The sequence below is a fragment of the Epinephelus lanceolatus genome, chromosome 17 (genome assembly GCF_041903045.1).
Source record: "Epinephelus lanceolatus isolate andai-2023 chromosome 17, ASM4190304v1, whole genome shotgun sequence".
NCBI classification, from domain to species: domain Eukaryota; kingdom Metazoa; phylum Chordata; class Actinopteri; order Perciformes; family Serranidae; genus Epinephelus; species Epinephelus lanceolatus.
In genome coordinates, this window is record NC_135750.1 from 15479962 (window position 1) to 15501604 (window position 21643).

General features: G+C 41.2%; 1 protein-coding gene across 5 annotated transcripts in view; it reads right to left on the reverse strand.

Moving 5' to 3' along the window:
- ccser2a (coiled-coil serine-rich protein 2a) overlaps positions 1-21643 on the reverse strand; it is a 72459-nt gene that overhangs the window by 46410 nt on the left and 4406 nt on the right. For 4 of the 5 annotated variants that reach the window (XM_033613666.2, XM_033613669.2, XM_033613668.2 and 1 more), the window contains exons 2-3: positions 7439-8934; positions 7137-7348 (exon numbers count right to left, since the gene is read on the reverse strand). In XM_033613666.2, coding sequence (XP_033469557.2) covers positions 7137-7348; positions 7439-8891 — 1665 coding nt within the window. In that variant the 5' untranslated portion in view covers positions 8892-8934. Of the gene's footprint in view, positions 1-7136; positions 7349-7438; positions 8935-16048; positions 16206-21643 lie in introns of those variants that run through there. The other variant, XM_033613667.2, reaches the window with a different exon arrangement.

Sequence of the window (21643 nt, forward strand, 5' to 3'; positions counted from 1 at the left end):
TCTATTGAACGCACTGAATGCACCAAAAGAGGTAGACAAAAAACACTGTTTACCTAAAAGGGTTGCTGCTGTCAATTTAAAATCAAGACAAACAAAAGCAGGTAAGCTATAAGCCTCATTAATGCAACAGCATAGCGGTTCACTGGCAGCATGTTCCATAAATGCCTAAGCACTCTGCAGACAAAAGGCTTAAGCACCTCACTCATTTAAACACTAATGAATTGACCTGACTCAACCTGGCTCCACAAAAGCCTAAAATTAGAGGCAAAATAAATAAATCAGGGATAAAAGGCAGCAGTAACTGTGCAGTTTTGAGGAAGCAAAGGGAGAAACCAAAGGATTACAGAACCACCAGGAGTTTGGTTGGAAAACAGGAAGAGAAAAAGGGGGTGGGAGGAGGCCGAATGGATAAAACATCCACAGGAGAAACAAAAAACTGCTAGAAAATGAGAAAAAAAATCAGCCAGCTACCCAAGAGCAGAAGGGATAAGAACTGACAGAAGAGGCAAAAGGGAAATATTCAGGTGTTTTCCATGCAAGGTTTCATGCTGTGAGGAGGGACACTGTCTGCCAGTCACTGAGCTGTATTTTAAAGGGGAATATTTCTTTTAATGAGAGACACTCCAAGACACAGATAATGAAGTCAACAGAAAAATTCTTAAGAAAACGGAACCTCCAAAAGTTACCATAAAAACTTAACTTGTCTGAGCTTATTCTCCAAGTTACTTATCCATTTAAATGTGACCATTCAAGTAAAGATAAAACCTGACGACACACTGTCATGATGATAATGTAATGCAATGCAATATAAAAACTGGGGCTGGGAATTGATAATCAATAACTTTAAGGTATCCATTGAACCCAGTACCAAGTAGTACTGAAACCTCTCTAGTTGAACAATTCATGCACTCAATCATATGTTGTACACAGATCTAGAAAAAAAATGACTATTTGAGTGGTTTTTCTTGCAACCAATCGCCTCAAGCGTTCTTCGATTTAATGCAACATGCTCTCTACCACAGCAGCTACAGCCCATACAGTCTGTGGTGTGGTGAAGTCGAGCAGTGTTTATTTGACGGAGTCAGCAGTTCAGCCTGCTGAGATGCCACCAAAACATTCAGAAGTATGGCATTACTTAACAGCTGTGGCATCTAGTGGTATTTTATGAAACCAAATGGTAATATTCACTGGATGGGTATCATATGAAGTAGAAATAAAAGGTATCGAATGAAATGCTCTAATGGTAACTGTATTACATTAACAGCACTGGCATTAGTACTGGTATTGTAAGTTTTTGAAACAATACCCAGCCCAACTAATAACCCTGCAATGCATCCTACATTTGAGACTGTTAGTGTTTGTTGAGAATCTGGTAGAAATGTGTTGATTCTCGTTATGTTGCATTCAATATTATTACATCTAAGGTGCATTAACATTTGGTAACTGCTTGTGTTGAGAGATAAATACAGAGGGGAGACAACATATTGGCTGTACTTAATGTAAAGCAATCCAATATCTGACAAAAACGAAAGCTTCTATAGCCAAAGCACTAATTCTGACACAGCTGCAAGAAAAAATGAACCTAATAAGCTTCACAGAGGTTATATGTATCACAGATGTATTACAATGCATTGTGAAAGCATCGATCTTACTGTATCAGCTTCAGCTCTTTCCCTTGTCCTTTGCATGTATGATTGGTTGAGTTGCTGGATAAAATAAAGTAAGTAATCTCAAATACTCTGAAATACTTCAACCATTTAAATATAAATTGTGCCCAGATCTACTGATGCTGCTGCACTGCATGATAAATTGCGCTGAGGCCCGGGAAACATTAACAGTCATTTTAAGAAGTGGGCCTCCATTTCACAATGCCAATTTTGTAAAGCTGGTACTGTACCGAGCTGCATGGTGCATCATGGGAATGTTATTATCAGCTCAGGTAGCCCACTCCTTGATTTTGCACAGAGGCATAAGAATGCAGATAGAGCCATATATAGCCAGGAAAATACTGGGACACACAAGCCGGGAACACTAGCAGGCGCATGCACATTGTGTTATCTTAAGGATGCACAGTGCCTCCAAGTGGACTGAGCACGCCACTGCTGTATGGCAAAGTAAACCTGCTGGGAGTATCTCATCCATTCTCTCATACTAACAAACAACAAACACAGGGAGAGTTTTGCTTACATAAATGCTATAACACCAGTTGCATCTTTTCTAAATAGGAGATTATTCTTCTTTTTGCTCAGAGCCACGATTGCACGTTGTGCTGTTTTATATGTCATCAACAGTAGGTCTAATTACCCTGCATTTCTTTTCTCCAGCGTCTAATTCAGGGAAGGAGGCTTTTCACAAGCACAACACAGGAAAGAGGCTTTATGGCCTGGCATTTCACTCAACTGCTCAGAAACTATGATACACATTGTTTAATGCCTCAGTTTTGCTATCACAGACCACATAGATTATGCAGGATAAATCCGAAAGGACTACAAATCAGTTTGGACGCAGACAATGCCTTGTGACAGGATTATATTCATGGTTTTCAGCTCATTACGAGGAACTATTTACTCAGTGAACAAGAGGAGAATGAGTAAGAGAGAGAGAGACGCAAACAGATGGAAAGAAAATAGGAGGAAAAAGGGGTGGGACAGAGAGAGCTCAGTGCATCCAATTACAGTAAGTGGGCTCATTTCCTCTAATCAAATAGCTCAGTTAAATATCTCAAAGGCTGATTCCCCATGGAGCTGATCTTCACACATCAGCAATCAGTCGCTATGTCTCTCCCTTTCTCTTTCTGGCTCTAGTCTTTTTCCTCTTTGCTCCTATTTTCCTCTCCAGCTCCCACTCACTTATCAGACCTTTCCCTCTCTGAGAGCAAGGACCATCACTATTCTTTTCTTCTTATTTGTACCTCACTAACAGATGCTACTCCTTTTCTCAACAAGGTAATGGGAAGATTTTCTTTTCACGTGTTTCATATAAAGGATACACACAAGTTGCAAACATGCCTTCATTCATTTCTCCACAGATTTCTAGTGGTGTTGGGCTTTTGTTGCATTGGCCTAGGGCGGGAACGATGACTGCTACTGAAGTAACAGAGCCTCCAGTTAAACTCTCAGGGGACACACATCCTCTAGTAAAACACAAACTAGTAGCCCTGTGGCTGTTTCATTCTGGTAGAACAGAACAGCATTGGATTTTGGGCACTACATCTCTCCAATCACCCACTTTTTGCACAATTATTTCAATTACAAAATTACGTGATTTATCATGTACAGTAATAATAGCCCAATCTAGTGGAGAACTGCAGTCACATCATGTGAAGAGCATCTTGTACTTGTGAACTGTTTGTGATCTCATGTGGCACAGTCTGTAGAAGATGTTTCTTCTATGACTGATTAAAATTCTCTTATGCGTTTTTGATTATTCTCCAATTATGTAATTCTGCTTAGTTTAAGGCAATGTTATATACACCAATCAGCCTAAACATCAAAACCACTGACAGGTGAACTGAATAACAATGATCGTCTTGTTACAGTGCAATGTTCTGCTGGGAAACCTTGGGTCCTGACATTCATGTGGATGCCACTTGACCCATACCACCGATCCAAACACTGCAACAGACCATATAAACCCCTTTGGGCCGCCTGCACTCCCTGATGGCAGCAGGACAGTGATCCATGCAACACTGTAAGTACTGCTCAGGAATGGCGCAAGGAATGTGGCAAAGAGGGTCAAGGCATCAACTTGGCCTCCAAATTCCCCAGATCCCAGTCCAACTAAGCATCCATGGGATGTAGTGGTAACCCATCCTATATCCATGACTCAACAGATCAGAGGCCTTATCATGGACCGGACTTGGTGAGGCATGTACACAGAGCCTCTGGGGATGTCCAGTGGAGTCTGGCACCACGGTGCTGGTGGCAGATCCCTTGGGTCCTGTGGGTTGCAAGGTGGGATACCAGCACATCCCACAGATGCTTAATCAAATTGGGATCTGTGGAATTCGGAGGCCAGGTCAGCGCCTTGAGCTCTTTCACATTCCACATGAGTGCCAGAACCCAAGGTTTCCCAGTGCAATACTGTATTTTGAATGACATTATTAAAGTTATTCACTTCACCTGTCAGTGGTTTTAATTTTTTGGCCCAACTGTGTATAAAGGATGGATTTTATTTATTTATTTATTTATTTTACTGTTTTTAAGGTTCAGAATCGTTTAGCAGCTTCATATCTCTCTATTTGTTGATCTGAGTATGTTCCAAACCCCTCTCTTAGATTAATTGGCACTAGCTTGCTTAATGTACCGAAATAAATTACAAAAAGTATGGTGATGTTTCTTTCAGTTGTGCTGCACCAAAGGTTTGGCACAAACTTCCACCATAAATAACACAGGCAGCTTTTGCTGATAGTTTTAAGAAACAGCTCAAAGCTTATCATTTTGATCTTGCTTTTAATTAATTCCAGCTTCTTCCAACACCATTGTTCATATTTGATTTTTTTTTTTACCATAATCACACTTGTTTTTATTACTAGTACTTAAATACTTTATCATTATTATTAGTAGTAGTACTAGTATTAGTATTATTTATAAGTGTTATCTAGAATATTGTGTACATATACAATAAGTATAAGTACAAGATTTACGTGGACCATTAAATGGCAAAATACACAATCTTTGGTCTGAGTTATCATCTCGAGTCTGCTATTATGGAAAGTCGATAACACTTTGCCTTTTCAAAACATCAAACAAGTCTACCACATGATGACAGGTCAACTAATCCAATGCACAAACACACACACACTCCTTAAGACATGCTGAATGACTCTTAATCAGGTACACATGGCCAAAGCACGTGTGCTTGTACTGACACTGACAACACCACTGAACACATACAGACAGAGCATGCCCACAGCGCACAAACACATAAGGCTCTCTCTTCCACTTCTTATTGCTTCGGTAGGTGCTACTGATCGATTTTATTGTGAGATTAACACATTACATTTTCAGTGAGTTGAAACTTGTGTCAACATCACATGGTCAAAGTAGTAAACACACAAAGCATATTATATCATTTCTAATCCAGCTCATTTTAAGCTCTTTATGCATTCCTGAGATCAGGTGCCGTGCTAGAGGGATACAGGGAACCAAAGCAAAGGCCAGCGATGCTATTAACACACAGTTGGTGGCCAGGTCAGCATTGCTCTCAGGGAGCAGGAGACCTTGGCATGAAACTGGTAGTGAGCGCTGGCAAAAACCTCCTGACAGTTTTGCTTTCCTTCTCAGCCTTTGTTCTGCTTGTTTAATCCCTAATTATAAAAGGACGGAGGAATTATTTAAAGGTGGAACTGATTAGTGGACTAAACCTTGTACAGTGTGTGTGAATCATGACTAAAAGGCCTGAAGTTGTAACGAGGAGGCTGGCCTAAGGTCTACAAGAACAGTACATGTGCTCTATAATGACCTCAAAGTATATTAGCTGAACAAAGTCAACCCTCTATTATGGGAAATTAAACTTGACATAACAAATAAGACCTGCATTAATGTACACAGCACGTCAAATACTTTGAAGGTGGAAGTTTAGCCTTTGTAATCACAGACCAAAGACTGTGAATTTCCATTTTTACAGATAATAATACCATTAAGTTATATATAACACAACAATAGTGATACTTCAGGCCATGCAAACAAGATTAATCACACCCTTGGAATTACTTTACAGTAAATACATTTAGTCAGTATGCAGTGTGACTGAGGGTAATCTCGGTTTGGCTCCTTCAGCTACCATTAAGTACATTATGTTTTTAAAGACGTATTCTGCACGCCTATATTTTCACACTTTTGAGCTGGTCTTTTGATGCTTGAACTCTTGTCTGTTGTGCCCATAGAAATGTTACATGAAGTCCATTTGTATAATGTGCATCAGAACACTCTTAAGATGTCATGCCCTTTATATTTATTTCAACCCTCTCCCTCTTCTAAACAGCTGTATTTGGAAATGAACCCACTTCTCAGTCACAAAAGCCTATTATTTGCCAACTAGCAATCAGTTAAAGCTGCAACAGCTTTAAGTGTTCTCTGAAGTTTTTAGCCTTAGTAACCGTATCATCGCTGAAGGGTTTTGGCTGCTCTCCACCCATTTCCCGTTTCTGAAATATGCTACAGAGCAATCTGCCAGTTGACATTAAGCGAGAAGGAGGGGAGAACATGAGGGGCTTGTTGGCAGACGCTACAACAAGAGTGCTTACTTCCTTATCAGTTTAATATAAATGGTTGAGATAGTATACTTCAAAATATATCAGAGCTGAAACTGTTAGGCTTTATTAGCTACAAGCAAATGTGGCTCAAATCCATTTTTTGCTCTCATGTGACACAGATCAGATTTTTTCAGAGTAGTGCAGACAAAAAAAATTTTTCCAATCTGACCTGGGCCACTTTCATGTGCGGCCCTAAATCCGATAGTAATCACTTGCCATGCGACCACTCTAAAACCGGCCTTATTGGAATCCATGTGTGTTTTTCCAATACATCCATGGTTTATTTATGTCATATTCTGCACAGGAACAGGTTACTCACCATACAGTGATGGAGCAGCCCATTGAAACTACAGAAGACGGGGACAGCTTGCATACATGCTACAACGGCATTGTTTTGCAGCACCAACAGAGATATTGCAATGTAGCTCTGGACATCCTAAGGTTTGGAAGATCTTTGCCTCCATAAAAGCCTCCACACTGCAGCCCCACCACTCTTGACCCCTCTCATGGCCCCACCCACACTCTGTCTTCATAGAACTACCAGCAATAGCTGTTATTAGAGCTACTAAACTGAGAGCCCATTTGTACAACAGACCATTATCCCAAAAACAAACACTAATTTCTCCAAATGAGTAAATGAGTATCTCCTTATTTAGTTTATATCAGTTTATTGACTGAAGACTTTTCTTTAATTCTGCCATCTCCTCGAAAAAGAAGTGCATTTTTTTTCCCCGGCAGCAGTTGGAAGAAGTGGAACCACTGAAAAAATACTTTTACGAAAGACCAGCTTTTAGAAATGACAAATTTACAAAGGTTGTGTGTTTTTCCGCATTATACACATTTATGTGAACATTCATCAAAACTGGAATCTGGGACTCACCGTGCTGTTGAGCTCTGAATTGTCATAGCTGTCACAAGGATGTGTCCCCGGCCCCCCAAGGGGCTCAAGCCCATCCTCATCCCACATGTAGGTTCCACCAGAGCTGTTGGAGGGTGACATCTCCACAGAAGACGCCTGAAGGGCATCGCCTTGCTCTGAAGACACCACCAGTGGTCCCTGGGAGTCCTGCATAGGGCTTTCTTCTGTATGCCCTGCAGAAGAAATATAAACACATGGCTGAACAACTGACACAAAATTAACACAAAAAGTTAGTTGAATTTCCTTTCAATTCAGTTTTTTACCTGCCAGATCCATAGTGTCCCAGTCGAGGGTCTCGTTGAGAAAGCTGTGTAGGCGGGTGTGAGTAGCACTGCCAGTTTTTCTATTGTCAGGCAGGTCCACATCACTGAACACATCTCCCACACAGTCAAAGTCATCTAGAAACTCTTCACTGGTGTCGCCTCTGTCTAGAGATGAGACAGAAGATAGGGACATGTCCTCTAGAGTCTCTCCTGCTGTCTGTCCAGAGCTTTTCCTAAGAACACCACTTTCTCCTCCCCCCTTCCCTCCTCCAGAACTTCCATCACTGTCACTGTGTGAGTCTACTTTGTCAACCTCAGCAGTCTGCTCACTGTCTGTTGCTATCCCTAACAGCCCTGCACATTCAGGGGCAGTTGAAGGTCTGATATCCCCCTTGACCCTACCTGGAAAAAGAGGCTTCTGCTGCTTGGTCTGTCCGGATCGAGCCAGTCTGTATCCCAAAGTCCCCCCACTGCTTCCCAATGATTTGGTCAGTACACAGCTAGGGAGCAGAGGCTTCCTCAGAGAGCTGGGAGTAGAGGGTGCTGGAGGGACTGAGAGGGCGGGCAGAGAGGACGCAGCTGAAGGAGTTTTACTGTACTGAAGTCCTCCACTGAGACCTCCTGAACCTCCAAGGCTGCCATTAAGGCCTCCGAGTCCTAAACCCACTCTTCCATTGCTCAACTGAGGTGGTTTGAGGAAACTACTCCGAGGAGGCCGAAGCTGAGTGTTTGCCAGAGGCTTGGCTAGCTCCACAGCCCGGTTAAAGGAGAAGGATCGTATCATGGGCTGGCTGGTGGGCGAGGGAATCTGCTTGAAGTGAGTGAAGCTGTTCGAACGCACCATGTTATCCAAAGCCAAGGTCTTCAGGCTGTCACTGGACTGGGACAGGCTGTCTTGAGAGCTGCTTCTGGGCGAGCTGGAGCCTAACCGTGGCCGCACAAGGCGGGACTCTGACCCTGTTCGAGCAGGAATGCTGGAGCCATTATGGCCTATTTTTGGACCTCCGTTCAGCGGGCTTTGGGTTAGCTTAGTCCCCACTTTGGGACTCATCTTCACAGATTGCTTGGGGATTGCCTTGGGACTGGACACTGCCACCATCAAAGCACCTGACCTCCGCATCTTGGGCGTCGCTGGAGAGCCATTCTTTACCTCCTTTGCCAGAGAGGGAAGCTGTGTCTGAGCCTTGTCTTCAACTCCATCCCCAGGGCTGGTGGGAGTGGTGGGGCTTGGGGGGGTCGTCCCTTCGTCTTTTTTCCATTTCAGTGAAAAAGGAGAGGCACGGATTAAGCCATTTGGGCGTGTTGCTGGGGGAGTAGTTTTACCATCCTGTGTGGGGGTGGTTGGCTGTGTGGAACCATTGGACAAGGGGCTAGCGCCACCAGTCGAGGAGCGTCCACCGAACTTAGGCAGTCTGGATACCATGGCAGACTTGATGGGTGCTTTTTCTTCCATTAGATGCCAACAGAGGCATGGAGGAACGTTGAATCACACACAACTGGGGAATGAACGCACAGAAAGACAGCACAAGAGATGATTAGATTTAGGTGTGTATGGTTTGAATTGAGACACTGATGAGCAGCTTTGTATCTTACTTTGAGTGGTTAATATAGCATAGTAATTTTGTTTTCTGTTGATGACAGAAAACACTGACTTTAAAAGTTCCCTGACAGGTTGAGTGAAAGAGGAAACTCAAAAAAATGCAGTCATACACACATGCACACACACTTGTGAACATATGCCCTTATCTGTAATTGTATTATAAATGCCTGTAGTGATAAAAACACAGTCATAACACTAGTAGAACTCCTGTCCATCTGTCGCAGTGGTTGCATGTCTCTCCTATTCAAAGATCGCTGACTGTGAGGCGCATTAGGGATTAATCTGGCAAGCTTACTTGAGACTTTGGCACAGCAAGTCTGGCTTGATTCTTTCACGTGTTCGTGCAAGAGACATAAAGGCTCTATTAATCCCTTTCTTTACCACAAATGTTAATCACACCTGGAAAAATCCAATGTCTCTTCCTTAAACATCATACTAAGTACTTGTGACTCTATTCAAATGTATGAAACTAAATCCAGTGCAGGAAACAGAAGTGTTCTTGTTATTATCTGTTTAAAAGCATGTGATTGTTACAATAAAATCTCCCAATATTTAAGGGTATATTAAATGAACAAACAGGACATTCTTCATGAGAAATTAATAGAATAACAAGCTTTTGACGCTCTCAAACAGTTTTGCACATGATGTGACCTGTAGCTGGCATTGGTTTTTGAGGATATGGCGCCAATACACCCAGCCAACAAAAGAATGGGCAAACAGCGCCTGGGGGACAAGGGGAAACCAATGCTGGGAAGGTGGCCAGCACACTGTGAATAGTGAATGGAGGACGTACAGCATGTAAAGCCAATGGAGGGAGAACACAGGGCCGTTTCCTGTTACTCATTGTTAAATTCATTCACTTCCAATCAGCCATGTGACAAGTGTACATGTGTTGGTGGTGCACCTGCGTGTTACATCCATCTGGCTACTGCTGGAAGATTATGAATAGGAAAGTTACTGAGATCCAGATGGCTGGGGCGGTTAACAGAAAGTGATCCTTCTGCATGAGGGAGCAAAGCAGTTACTAAAAACTGTCTCTAGACCATTGCCCCTGATGGAAAATAAATTATTGTTGCATCAGATATTAACAAACACAATTCACTTTTAAGAAATGCCTGCTGCAGTATTGATCCACAGTAGATCAAGCAGATTCTCCCATGAAAGTGAATCCTTTGACAAAGTGGCACAAAGACACAAGGGCAGATAGTAGGGCAATAATCCACTCAACTTTAAAGGGGTGGGGGAGGGGTGTTGTTTTACAATGTGGGTCTCCGATCCTGGAAAAAATGCTGTACCACGCTGCCCCACATTCCCATGCACAAACACACGTGTCTACAATCAAAGAGACACACTCATCACCACGGCCACAGAAGTCTGGCTATGCCACTATCCTAATCTGCTTCATAAACACACATGGGCACAAACACAAAAAAACACACAGTTACACACACAAAATCAGGTCAGCATGTGCAGGCAGGGCAACCAAAGCCTCTTTGCCCCGGGGAGTGGGTGGTGACAGTGTGTGTCTATGTGTGTTTAATGGGTAGCAATTAGATTAGGGGTTTTCGCCACTGTGAATGGCCACAGAACCTCTCAAGTTTCATTCACATCCAACGTGGCAGATATCACTACTACAAAGCAGCAAATCCACACTCTGCTGTGGCAACTGCTTACTCATCTGGGTCATCTCACTCATCACTCAGCCACTGGAAGAGATCTGTCTGCAGACCTGGTGTTTTCTTTAATGTTTTTACTTGTATCACCTTAAAGAAATCCCACATCTACAGATTCTATTTTTGTCACATTATAGTTTTTATATAACGCTTGGGATGCTGCAAACAAAGGTGCAGTCAGTGAAAAGAAACAGACTAATCTCAAGGTCTAAAAATTGAATTTACTGCACCAGAAAACAATAAGAGAAATTTGCATGGTCCTCTGATTTAACAAGTGCTCTAAAAATAATACAACTATTATAATCATTAAAGAGAAGTTAAAAAAATCCAAAGAATTGAGATGCCTTTAGATCTCAAAATATTAAATCAAGATATAGGACTATGACTTTCTCTTCATACAAAAACTCAAAGGAAATCCCTCTCAATCATCACTTATGACCCACTAGAGGTGTGTGGTGGTGTGTTTATCTGCAGAGACTCTGCCCTCTACCTGTAATTTTCTTATTTTCTTCTTGTTTTGCTGAGTTTGGAACGTGACTGGACACAGCATGCAGGTGAGGTCAGGATTTTATAAAATTGTAGCTACAAAAATCACTTACACAGTGGGGCAAAATGACAAGTCAGTCCGGGGTGTGCCTTCAGTTTCACTGGTGATGTTTGCTAACAGTAACCAACGATTACTGCATAGTATACTTATGAGCAAAATCTAGCCTCTGCAGCAAAACACGTTGCCTTGGTATACTGATTAAGAGCTTCTGTATTTCCCTATATTTAAATGGCAAATCAGTTGCCTACTAATGTCATATCATCATAGCCCAGGTCTAAAGCTGAGTGTTGCCTGTATTGATACTGGTGTCCATACTGTATCAGAGCTTTGGTTCCAAAGCTAAAAACAATGGTATTTAAGTTGACTTACATTGCTCATTATGTCATACATTTTTTGTAGACAAAGCTGTATTTTAATTTAACAAAAGTCTATAAACCTACCACTAATGTAAATCAGTGAATAGTGGGATTTAAAGGTCCAGTGTGAGGGATTTAGGGGGGAGTATAATGGAATATAATACTCATAACAAAGTTTTTATTAGTGTAAGTGTATAATCACAAGAAACTAAGAATTGCAGTGCTTTCGTTACCTGAGAATAAGCTGTTCGCTGTGTTGTTCTACGGTAGCCCAGACCAGACAAACAAAACACTGGCTCTAGATTTGCATTTTCACATCAGCTACCCTAGTTCTCCTACACGCGGGAGAAGTTTCAGTTGGTTGCAATGTTGCAACCTCACCACTAAATGCCACTAAATCCTACACACTAGACCTTTAACAAAAACAACCATACAAGCACTTTGCTCAAATAGCTCTTTTTTCCCAACAAAATTATTGTTTGAATTAGTAAATAGCTTGACAAAGAATCAGAAAATGAGACAAAGCAGCTGCCCAAATTTCAGTATATGACTGGTTCTGTTATTCAGTGTTATGGGCACAATATGGTTGATACTGAGCCCTATATTCCTGATACTCGTATAAAGACAGGTCAGCTCAAGGGGACCACAAATAAACAACAAGATCCTGACTGACACACATTCAGAGGTAGGGCAGTAAACCATGCAGGCCATCTGTCAAACGCTCATATCTACTGGCCTGCCCCTCCCCCCAGAGTACAGCACTGTAAATAAATATCCCAGAGCTTCACTAACATCCAGCACAAGGCTTGCACTAACTAACTCCCATGTTAACCAAGGCCAGCAATGTGCCTCTTTTGGCCCTGCACTGCATGTGAAACAAAACATGAAACACTGATGCTGTAGAGGGATGAATAATGTAAAGAAAATAGTCCAGACGGACACAGTCAAACTGAAGTCAGGGTTATAATCATACGTCTATTCAGTGTAAACATAATGTGACAGGGAAAGCAAATTGTGTACACAGCAATAAGAAACCCTCTAACAAGTCTGAGTGCTGTTGATTTCATTTTAACCTGGTTTGACATTGTGATCCACTGAGATAGTTTAAATAATTAAGTTTATCTCTGTTTTCTGGTCTGAATACTTAACTACACTGAGAATTGTCATACAGCCAGAAAGAGTTTTATCTCGATGTCCCAAAATCTCAACCGAGAGACTAAGAATACACACAATAAAAGGGAAGACAGCAAGCAGTAGAGGGAGTGGAAAGGATTGCTAAGAGACAGTTACTGTTAAATAGAGTCACAATGGGTGAGACAGTGAGACGAGACTTCAGGCAGACTTTTCACACAGAGAAATCTTCTGCTCGACCTGCAACTTAGCATCTCAGCAGTGATCCCGATGTGTGAAATGAGCAGGAAAGTGAGATGACATCTTTTCTGACTCTCTGTCGTACAGGGAAAGGGAGCTTTCTGTCTGTCTGCCAGTGAGGCTATTTGGCCTTTCTTCATTTCCAACTCAGAGGACAGCCAGACAGAAAGCACCTGGCAGAGATGCAGGAAGGCTGAAAAATCGGCTCTGCAAGAATAGGGTCATTCATTACTCTTCTGGCAAAGCTTTCACTTCTGAATTGCACTCACACACTGCAGAGATGCATTCTTCAGGAGTAACAGGATGGATGCAGATAGGACGCGACAGGCCGGGGGCTATGATCTATTGGGTCACTGGGGGCTACGCATGAATGGAGGTGCTCTACTACACACAGTAAATCCCCCATCCTGCTGTGATTCCCCACTGCCAGTCTGTCCCCATCTCCCAGTGCTCATAGTTCCTTATCACTGCAAAGCCTCAGCACCATCTCTCAATAGCAGAATGCCAGGCTGCATCCATCTTTCCTCTCTTATCGTTCCTTCATTCAATTCTGAAAGACTGATAAGGCATGAATTTCATTCGACTTTATTCATATGGGAAATCCCAGAGAAAGATACAGAGTAGGGGATGCCTTATAGAAAAAACTCCCCTTCTCTATAGTTTCTTAGAGAGGAAACAGTACAATATCATTATCATGAGGTATGATGCCAAGCAGTAGATGTTTTGGAAATTAAAACTTGACTTTTGAGTAATATCATGACTCCTTACTGGTATCAGTGTATACCCATTGTGATCTCATCCCTACATGTTATGTTTTGACGCTTAAGCAGAAGCCCCCGGTGTCACTATAATGACTTTGGGGGCAACCTTTTGCATTGCATCTTGATGCAGAAGGGGTCAGTGGATAGGTTTAGGCAGCAAAAGTACTTGGTTAGGGTTAGGAAAAGATTGTGGGTGAAAATAGTCAAGTGAGTCGACCAAATGACTAACAACAGACCTAACAAAATAACCTATTGTCACACAAGACACAATGACCAGTCTCCCAGGGTCAACATTTTGTACTTGTTGGACCCATCCACCTCCACTCCCGCTCACCCTAAGCTGACTCTCTGACTCTTATACTACATCCATTGCTCTGACCATCTAACAATTGCATCTCATACAGACTCTCTAAAGTTGATTGTGCATTCGCATCTGATGCAGAGGGCCACTGAACAAGCTGCTGTTTTTCACAGCCTGGGAGAGAGACCAGGCTGGTGTACCAGCTGTTAATGACTTATATACTGTATATTATTGCAGTATGCATTACTGCCAACTGTTTTTTTTTCAGCATTGCATCAGAGTTTGTATCTTGTTAAAGCATTTTCCTGGTTTCCTGGAAGTCATTTACTTATATGTATTTTAGTTGGTTGAAGTTACTGTGCGTTAGCTATCATGGTATGGATAATATAGTTTAGAGAGACAGATAGATTTCAAAACAGTGTTTAAGAGCAGGAGTGGCCCACCTTGTGTGAAATGAAGACCACCTCTGCTCACATCATAAAAGCGAACACACTTTACTGAAGTAAACATTAACATTCAGCAAAAAACAAGCAGTGCTATTTCACACAGCATATATATTTATATATATATTTAACGTGCGTGGCTATTGTTTAGACCATCATCCAAAATCAATTTCCTGAGGGAAACAAAATCACTGGTGTGCAAAGTTCCTAAAGAAATTACTGGCCCTTTCTTTGTCTGCCACAAACACATTCAGTTTTAGACACACTGAGTGCCACTTTGTGTGTTTTTAAAATCTTTCCTTTTCCTGAGACAGTGTCAGTAATGCTACGTACTTTTGCAGTGTCTTTATTTACTATAAAATGAAGGGGCTGAAAGCAACAAACAGATTGAACCACTTTTAATTTGGGCCTGTTACCACAGACTGACTACTTTTCTTCCTCTGCAGTAGCTTTGCTGATGCTTCTATTTCTATTTCCTGTGTAGAGTAATCTGCAGTTTGTACGTAAATCTTGAGAACAGCTTCCTTAACCCGACAGCAGTGTTTGTAAATGCAGAGGCTAAAAATGCAAACAAAAAGTTGTTTCAGTAAGACCTAATAAGCAAAGCTTCTTTTCTGAATGAAAAAACAGGTAACTCTGAGCCATTCAAGTCCACATGGACTTCAGTAAATCTACATATAGAAGAGAACTGAAGAGACAGTGGGGAAATCATAGAGGGAGAGAAGTGGGATCTATGATGTGGAAGACAGCTGCAACGTTCAGCTTCTTCATAGCTCCACCTTTCTTTCTGAATCTTTCTGTCCATCCACATAAATCCAGTTTTTCATAGCGCCAAACCAATCAATGGATCAATAGTTATATAACCCCTGTCTGAAGAGCCTCGTATGTCATCCAGCTGGCTCCACTCTGAGACAAGACATTTTTTAAAGGGCCACTCCAGACTCGCACACAACTACTATCTCAGTTTCCCTCTTGTCTCAGCTAGTGAAGACTCTAAACAAATCCAAGGGCTTATGTTAACCAACCGCAGTGCAGATTACTTAAAAAAAAAAATCTACACCAAAGTATAGCTTCATTTACACATATTGACAGAGTCCCTTGTCCCAGTGGAGTCATAACTAGGCCAGTCATCTGGACAGAGCAGTACTGGGCCACAGCTCTGTCCCTGAAGAGATTAACAAAGTGCCATTAGAGCAGGCTAATAGAATGAGACAGGGATGAAAGCAACACTAACGCTAGGCTAATGTGTATTGAGTGAAAGCAATACTGGGCTGAGCTGCACTGATGCCTAGAGATGCTAATCCACTGAGACAGCATAGAGAGTTTGGTAATGCTGTATACTGACTGAGGTAGATCGGATGGCAGAGATCAACCGAGGAAACAGTGAGCAGAGAGTGGAGAAAGTTAAGGTGTGGCAGCTTGCTACAATAAGACCTACAGCATGTACACAATGTTGTAGTATGCTGGAGCACTACAAGTAGAGACACATACAGATGCCACATCCCATCTCAATTTTTACTCATAATGTACCACAGACAAGTAGATTAGAAAACATTACCTTAACTCAGTGGACTTATGTTGACTAGTCCAATCATTTTCATCCCAGAGTCAAGAGCTACACCCTGCCAAGTCACTCTGCACTCTGTTTCCTCCATCATCTAAACTGAAAGTAAGACAGTGCCCAAAAGAAAGTAGAGCACAGGAACAGGAAGACACTCTTCAGAGGTTGATCTGTCTGCCGCCTGGCTCTCTCCTTGCATGTGTGCCTGAGTGTGTGTAATATGACGTGTGTGGTGTGTGGCGATGGGCGTGTGGGTGGAGAGAACAGAGCCTTTATGGGTGCGTTTAATATTTGATAGGGCATCTTTAAGAGCCCCACCCAGTGTGCCGCAAGATGACAGGAGAGGTGAGGGAAAATTATGTTTGGGGAAAATGCACTAAAAGTAGAAAAGGAAAACGTTACAAAGACTCATTTTCAGTGCAAAACAGATTATCTACAGCAGGAAATATCTGATCAATTACCCACAATGTGGTACAAAGTCTAACGACTAAAGCCACATAATCCTCCCGACTCAAAAAATTCTACCAACAAGCTAAAGTAACAATTTTCAGTGCACATGCTGCAGCCCTACAATGTCATGAGATCACCACAGGGGGTAATAAAGGGAAACAGATCCTGCCTAGCACTCAGCTGCACACGAAAAGTCACTCCAGTAAAGAGGGATTTGTTGTGGTACTCGTAAAGATTCAATGCAAGTTCAATTTCCCCCGCTCATTTCATGGTTGACAGCGTACTGGTTCCACTCAGTCAACTGTTTTCAGCTAAGTGCCAGCAGTAAAACCATACAAGCATTGCCACTTCCTCAATATCTCCTGTTTATAAGTGTCACATGCCTTGGTAAATCACAGCATGGAGTCTGATCCAACCCACATCAGCAACAATAAAATAAAACACAAGGCTTGTAAGAGCTACTTCAGCTTTTAAATTGCTTCATGTTATACTTTTATTAACAAGCCTCAGTCAAAGTCAGCTGGTAAACATCTAGGTCGTTATATAAGAGCTAATTCAAGACTGAGAATATTTTTTACCCCTTTATATGTTGGAAAGAAATGTTTTGTTGTGCCACATTAGCTTAAAATATATATGCATAGAACCAAGACACTCACAAAGAAAGTCAGAACCAAAATGAGTCATACTAACTAGTCACGAAACACCCTCAAAAAGTCCTCATCATCCGCCCTGACTCATCCATAAGAATATCTGCTGCTGCCTTCTTTGTGAGGTATGATGCTAAGCAGCAGAAGTCTTGGCAGGATTTATAAAAATCTAATTATCTTCACTGTACGAGCAGCCCAGATGTCCCATAACCATAATCACATTTCTTCTAACACCACTCCTCCCTCTGCTCTATCGTTCACAGTTTGAGATACGTGTGAGTCTCTGTTCCCCTCCCATGTATGACCTTCACTTGAACCCCACTGTGAGAAGACTGCAGTGCATTTGACAGCTCCATTTAATTCTCACCTTCTGATTGGCCACAAGGGCTGGAGATGCTGATAAGTGTCGCCAAGCGACAGCGCAGGTGTCAATCACTGTCAGCGAGGTCATTAGAGTCATTTATGTAGATGGGAGCCGAAGGCAGGGCGGACAGCCGCCCAAGGCTTACTTTTCTTTTTGAAGAAAAAACTTCACTGAGACCACAAAAGATCACATCATTGATTGATCACACAGGTGAGACACATCATACACAGCTGCTGCCAACAATGTACTAATTTAGTCAGAAGATAAAACTCTCTTACCTAAAACTGACACCGTGCAATGACTGGAATCACTGATATAGCACGTATTAGTGTTGTCACTATACAGGTATTTCCAATTTTGATACAATACCCACAAAATACTGATATTCAATACCATTTTCAATACCAAGGGTCAAGGGCATAGGTTTCGTTTCAACACTGGGGTGGGACACATATGAACGGGGGTTTGGGGGTCCTCCGCCAGACAATTTTGAGCGTCAAAGACTTAATTTCTTATGCACCAATTTGTGCATTTTCTACATCAATTTATGGTGTAAATGTCTTTAATTTTGGCACAATAAAAGTCCTCTGCTACATTCATGTTTTTATTGGGTGGTACAAACACATGTTCTAAATAAGTGCCCCCATATGATGGCATATGAGTGATTATGTAAGTAATGTTATCGAAAATAAGAGGATCAACGTTTTTGTAATAAAATACATTTTTGTGTTTTAATTGTTTTGTGTTAGCAAACGGTTTCAGTGGGCACCAGACCAGACTTTAATTGAGTAAAATTGTTTAAGCAGAAATTTATATTTTTCATTCAAAAAATGTGTTGAAAAAACAACAGGATTTTCACTTTTATATTTCTATTTTCATTCAAACAATGTGAAAAAGCAGGATTTTATATATATTTGTTTCATTCAAAAATTGTGTAAAAACAGTTAACTGCTGTGGTGGTATGTTTTAATAAGGTTACCAATAAGTAAAAGATATTTAATATATATTTAGTTGTTTATTTTTTTCATTACTGTACCGAAAAAAAACGAACTGTGACTTGTGTGCCGAGGTACGTACCGAACCGTGATTTTTGTGTACCGTTACACCCCTACTTTATATCCATTCATATTGATTCTGAATATTTAAAGTGGTTTCATTACTCATTTACTGCAATAACAATACATCAGTATAGGTTGTGCTTTTCATGCCAGATATAGCCTTGTATTCATCTTTCAGAAAGTTTAATTTTATGCCCTCAAAGTCATTTTTTTCCCCACTAAAATGGTATTGAATATCTTGATATTTTTCAGTGTACTGTATTGAAGTTAGAAACTCCAGTATCGTGACAACACTACTAACTACTTGTCAGTATTTCAGTCCTGGTATCATCTACCAACTCCTGAGACAACTCTATAAGTCTCTTTGCCTTCCTGGGAATCGTTTGATCCAATGTAAATATGAAAATATTGCTTACTCTGGCTTCACTTGTAAAACTATTACAACAATCAAAGGTCATAAAGACTGTTTTATGTCATCTGGATGGTTTACAATCATGTGGGCTCATCTCACTGTAAATCATCTGCAGTCATTCATCATCTTCAGCCAAATGTGAAAACCTGCATTTTTTCCTGTTGTATTTTACTGTAAATTGATTGATTTGTGTCTCTCTTTTTTTACAGACAAAATAACTTGTCTAAAGTCACTTTGAGAACTTCAGAGTGCTAAATGTTGTCAATAATTAGTAGTCAGTAGCTGATGAGGGGCCTGTTGACTTTCTAGTCACTGCCAAAGTACTAAGCAAGACACCAAACCCCAACAGTTCGGAGCGCCTAAGTTTGGCAGCCCCACCACTCAACAACAATAATGCTTGTCTATAGGTCCTATGTGTGCTTGTGTGTATTCTGGGCCTGTGTGTGTGTGTGTGTGTGTGTGTGTGTGTGTGTGTGTGTGTGTATAACACTGAAATGAAAAATTGAATATCCCCAAATTTATGAAGTATATCTTCATCATCTTCTTTTTCATCTTATTCTTAGCTGTCTTCTTCATCTTCTTCATCTTTTTGTCATCTTCTTTTCTCACCTTTTTCTTTTTCGTCTTCTTCTTCATCTTCCCTTCTTCCTATTCTTCACCTTCTTCTTTTTCTTCATCTTTTTAGTCTTCCTCTTCATCATTGTCTTCTTCTTCTCCTCTTTATCATTTTTCCTAACAATCACGAACTCTATCGAATGAGATCAGCCTTGGTTTGAACCCAAAACATCCCGTGGCGAACATCGTGATCTAACCTTATCAACAAAGAATGCATATGCATGTAACATGACCGTGAAGCAACTTCACGCTGTCAACAGGAAAGCGTATGTGTGAGATCATTTAAATTCATTTTTATCTGCAGCACAGAATTCACAGCAGAACATCAGATACACATTATTTGATAAGCTGAAAATCTCTAGAAATGTTTATCTGCAGCACAAAGGAAGTAAGTCATGCTGCTGTGAAAGCACATTTTATCTGTTATTCAGACAGACAGTTAACTTGTCAGTATGATGTCAGACAATATGACATTAGTCTGCATCAAAGCTTTGATAAGAACATAAACACTAAATGAACCCTAGACAAACCACAACATTTATATGAAGCATAATATCAGATTAATCTTAAGTGTTGTGTTTCTTAATCATAAAAAGTGCAGACACATCATGTAGAGCATTAAGTATCGCTCTGATCACGACCTCTTAAGTTTAAGATAAGTCCTTTGTAAGAAGGTTTTCTTAAGAGGTTGAAACTCCAGCAACACTTACAGTATATAGAATAACTTCATCACAAGATGCGTTTCAGCTGGTGGCCTTTAGCATGTTTTCCCACATGACTTATAAACATAACCACAAACATTTACATAGCAACTAGGACTCAGGGTCACATGTAGAGTTTATAACCAGTTCGGCAAACGCCTGCCTTTCCCCAAGCTGTTCTTTAATATCAGAACAACAACATCACTTTCTCTACAGGATCAATGAAGAGTTCATTTCAAACATCTCCATCATGTGCTGCTCGTTAGGCATTTGTTTTGATAAGGCCTATGCTAACGTTGACTCATTCTTTATCGCTACAAAAGGTACATTGCAAAACACAGGCCTGTCATGAGAGGTGAGAGGTGTGGCTTTCAGAGAATGAATCTCATGTTAAGGCCCTGGATATGAAACATAGTCTAAGTAAGCTTTTAATAGATCATGTTCCTGTTGGATTTATCCTCTGTGAATGGACAATACACTGCTACTTCCTTACGCCCAACTTCCCTCTTTTCCTGTGCCTCCTTCCTTTCCACTCACTCCATCAGGCTGTCGCTCTTAACAAATGCTTCCCCCCAGACTGTATTTCTTTTTTTCAGCAGCACATGTTTGTACAGTAGCTAGCAAACAGTCTCTCATGTAGCCTGGCAAAGCAAATAAGGCCACAGTTGGTGGTACACATCCATCAAATGCCAGGCCTTTGTGTCCAATTTTTCACAGGGTTTAGAGCTATTTGGTCAACTGATGAAACTCAAGAGGAACCTATCCAAAAGAGTGTCTGATACAAAAGAGTAACCTTTCTATTCTCCTCGGGAGCCTTCTGGGATAAACTGACTGAATACTCATTGGTGGTGGTTGTGGCCAGATAAACCCCTGCTGTGTAAATTGCTTTGAGTCCAGAAAGGCACCGAGCACAATGAAGTCCATTATGTGTTGCTATTACATGCTGCCGTTGAGCCTTCCATGCAAACACAACATTTGAATATCTACTTCATGTCTGTGCAGGGGACAGCTGGTATTGGAACAGCATTTGTTTTTGCCTTTGAGCAGGACATGAGTAATGAGTCTAATATCACTACAGTCTCAATAACACCTCAGCCATCAGATCCAGAGCTTAAATTTACTGGTGTGTCACCAAATACGCCCTGCTATCCTGGGTAAAATGAAAATTTAAGAGTGCTAATGATATGCTAGTACTGAGTGGCCAAAACGAGAGTGCCAAATGAAACTGGTACAGTAGCACAAGAACAGAGACACTCTGGCATGTTTTATTAACTGGGCAGTGCTCTGGAAACAACCCATTATGTCTGAGAGAAACACCCATTTAGACTAGATTCATGCAGAGTGC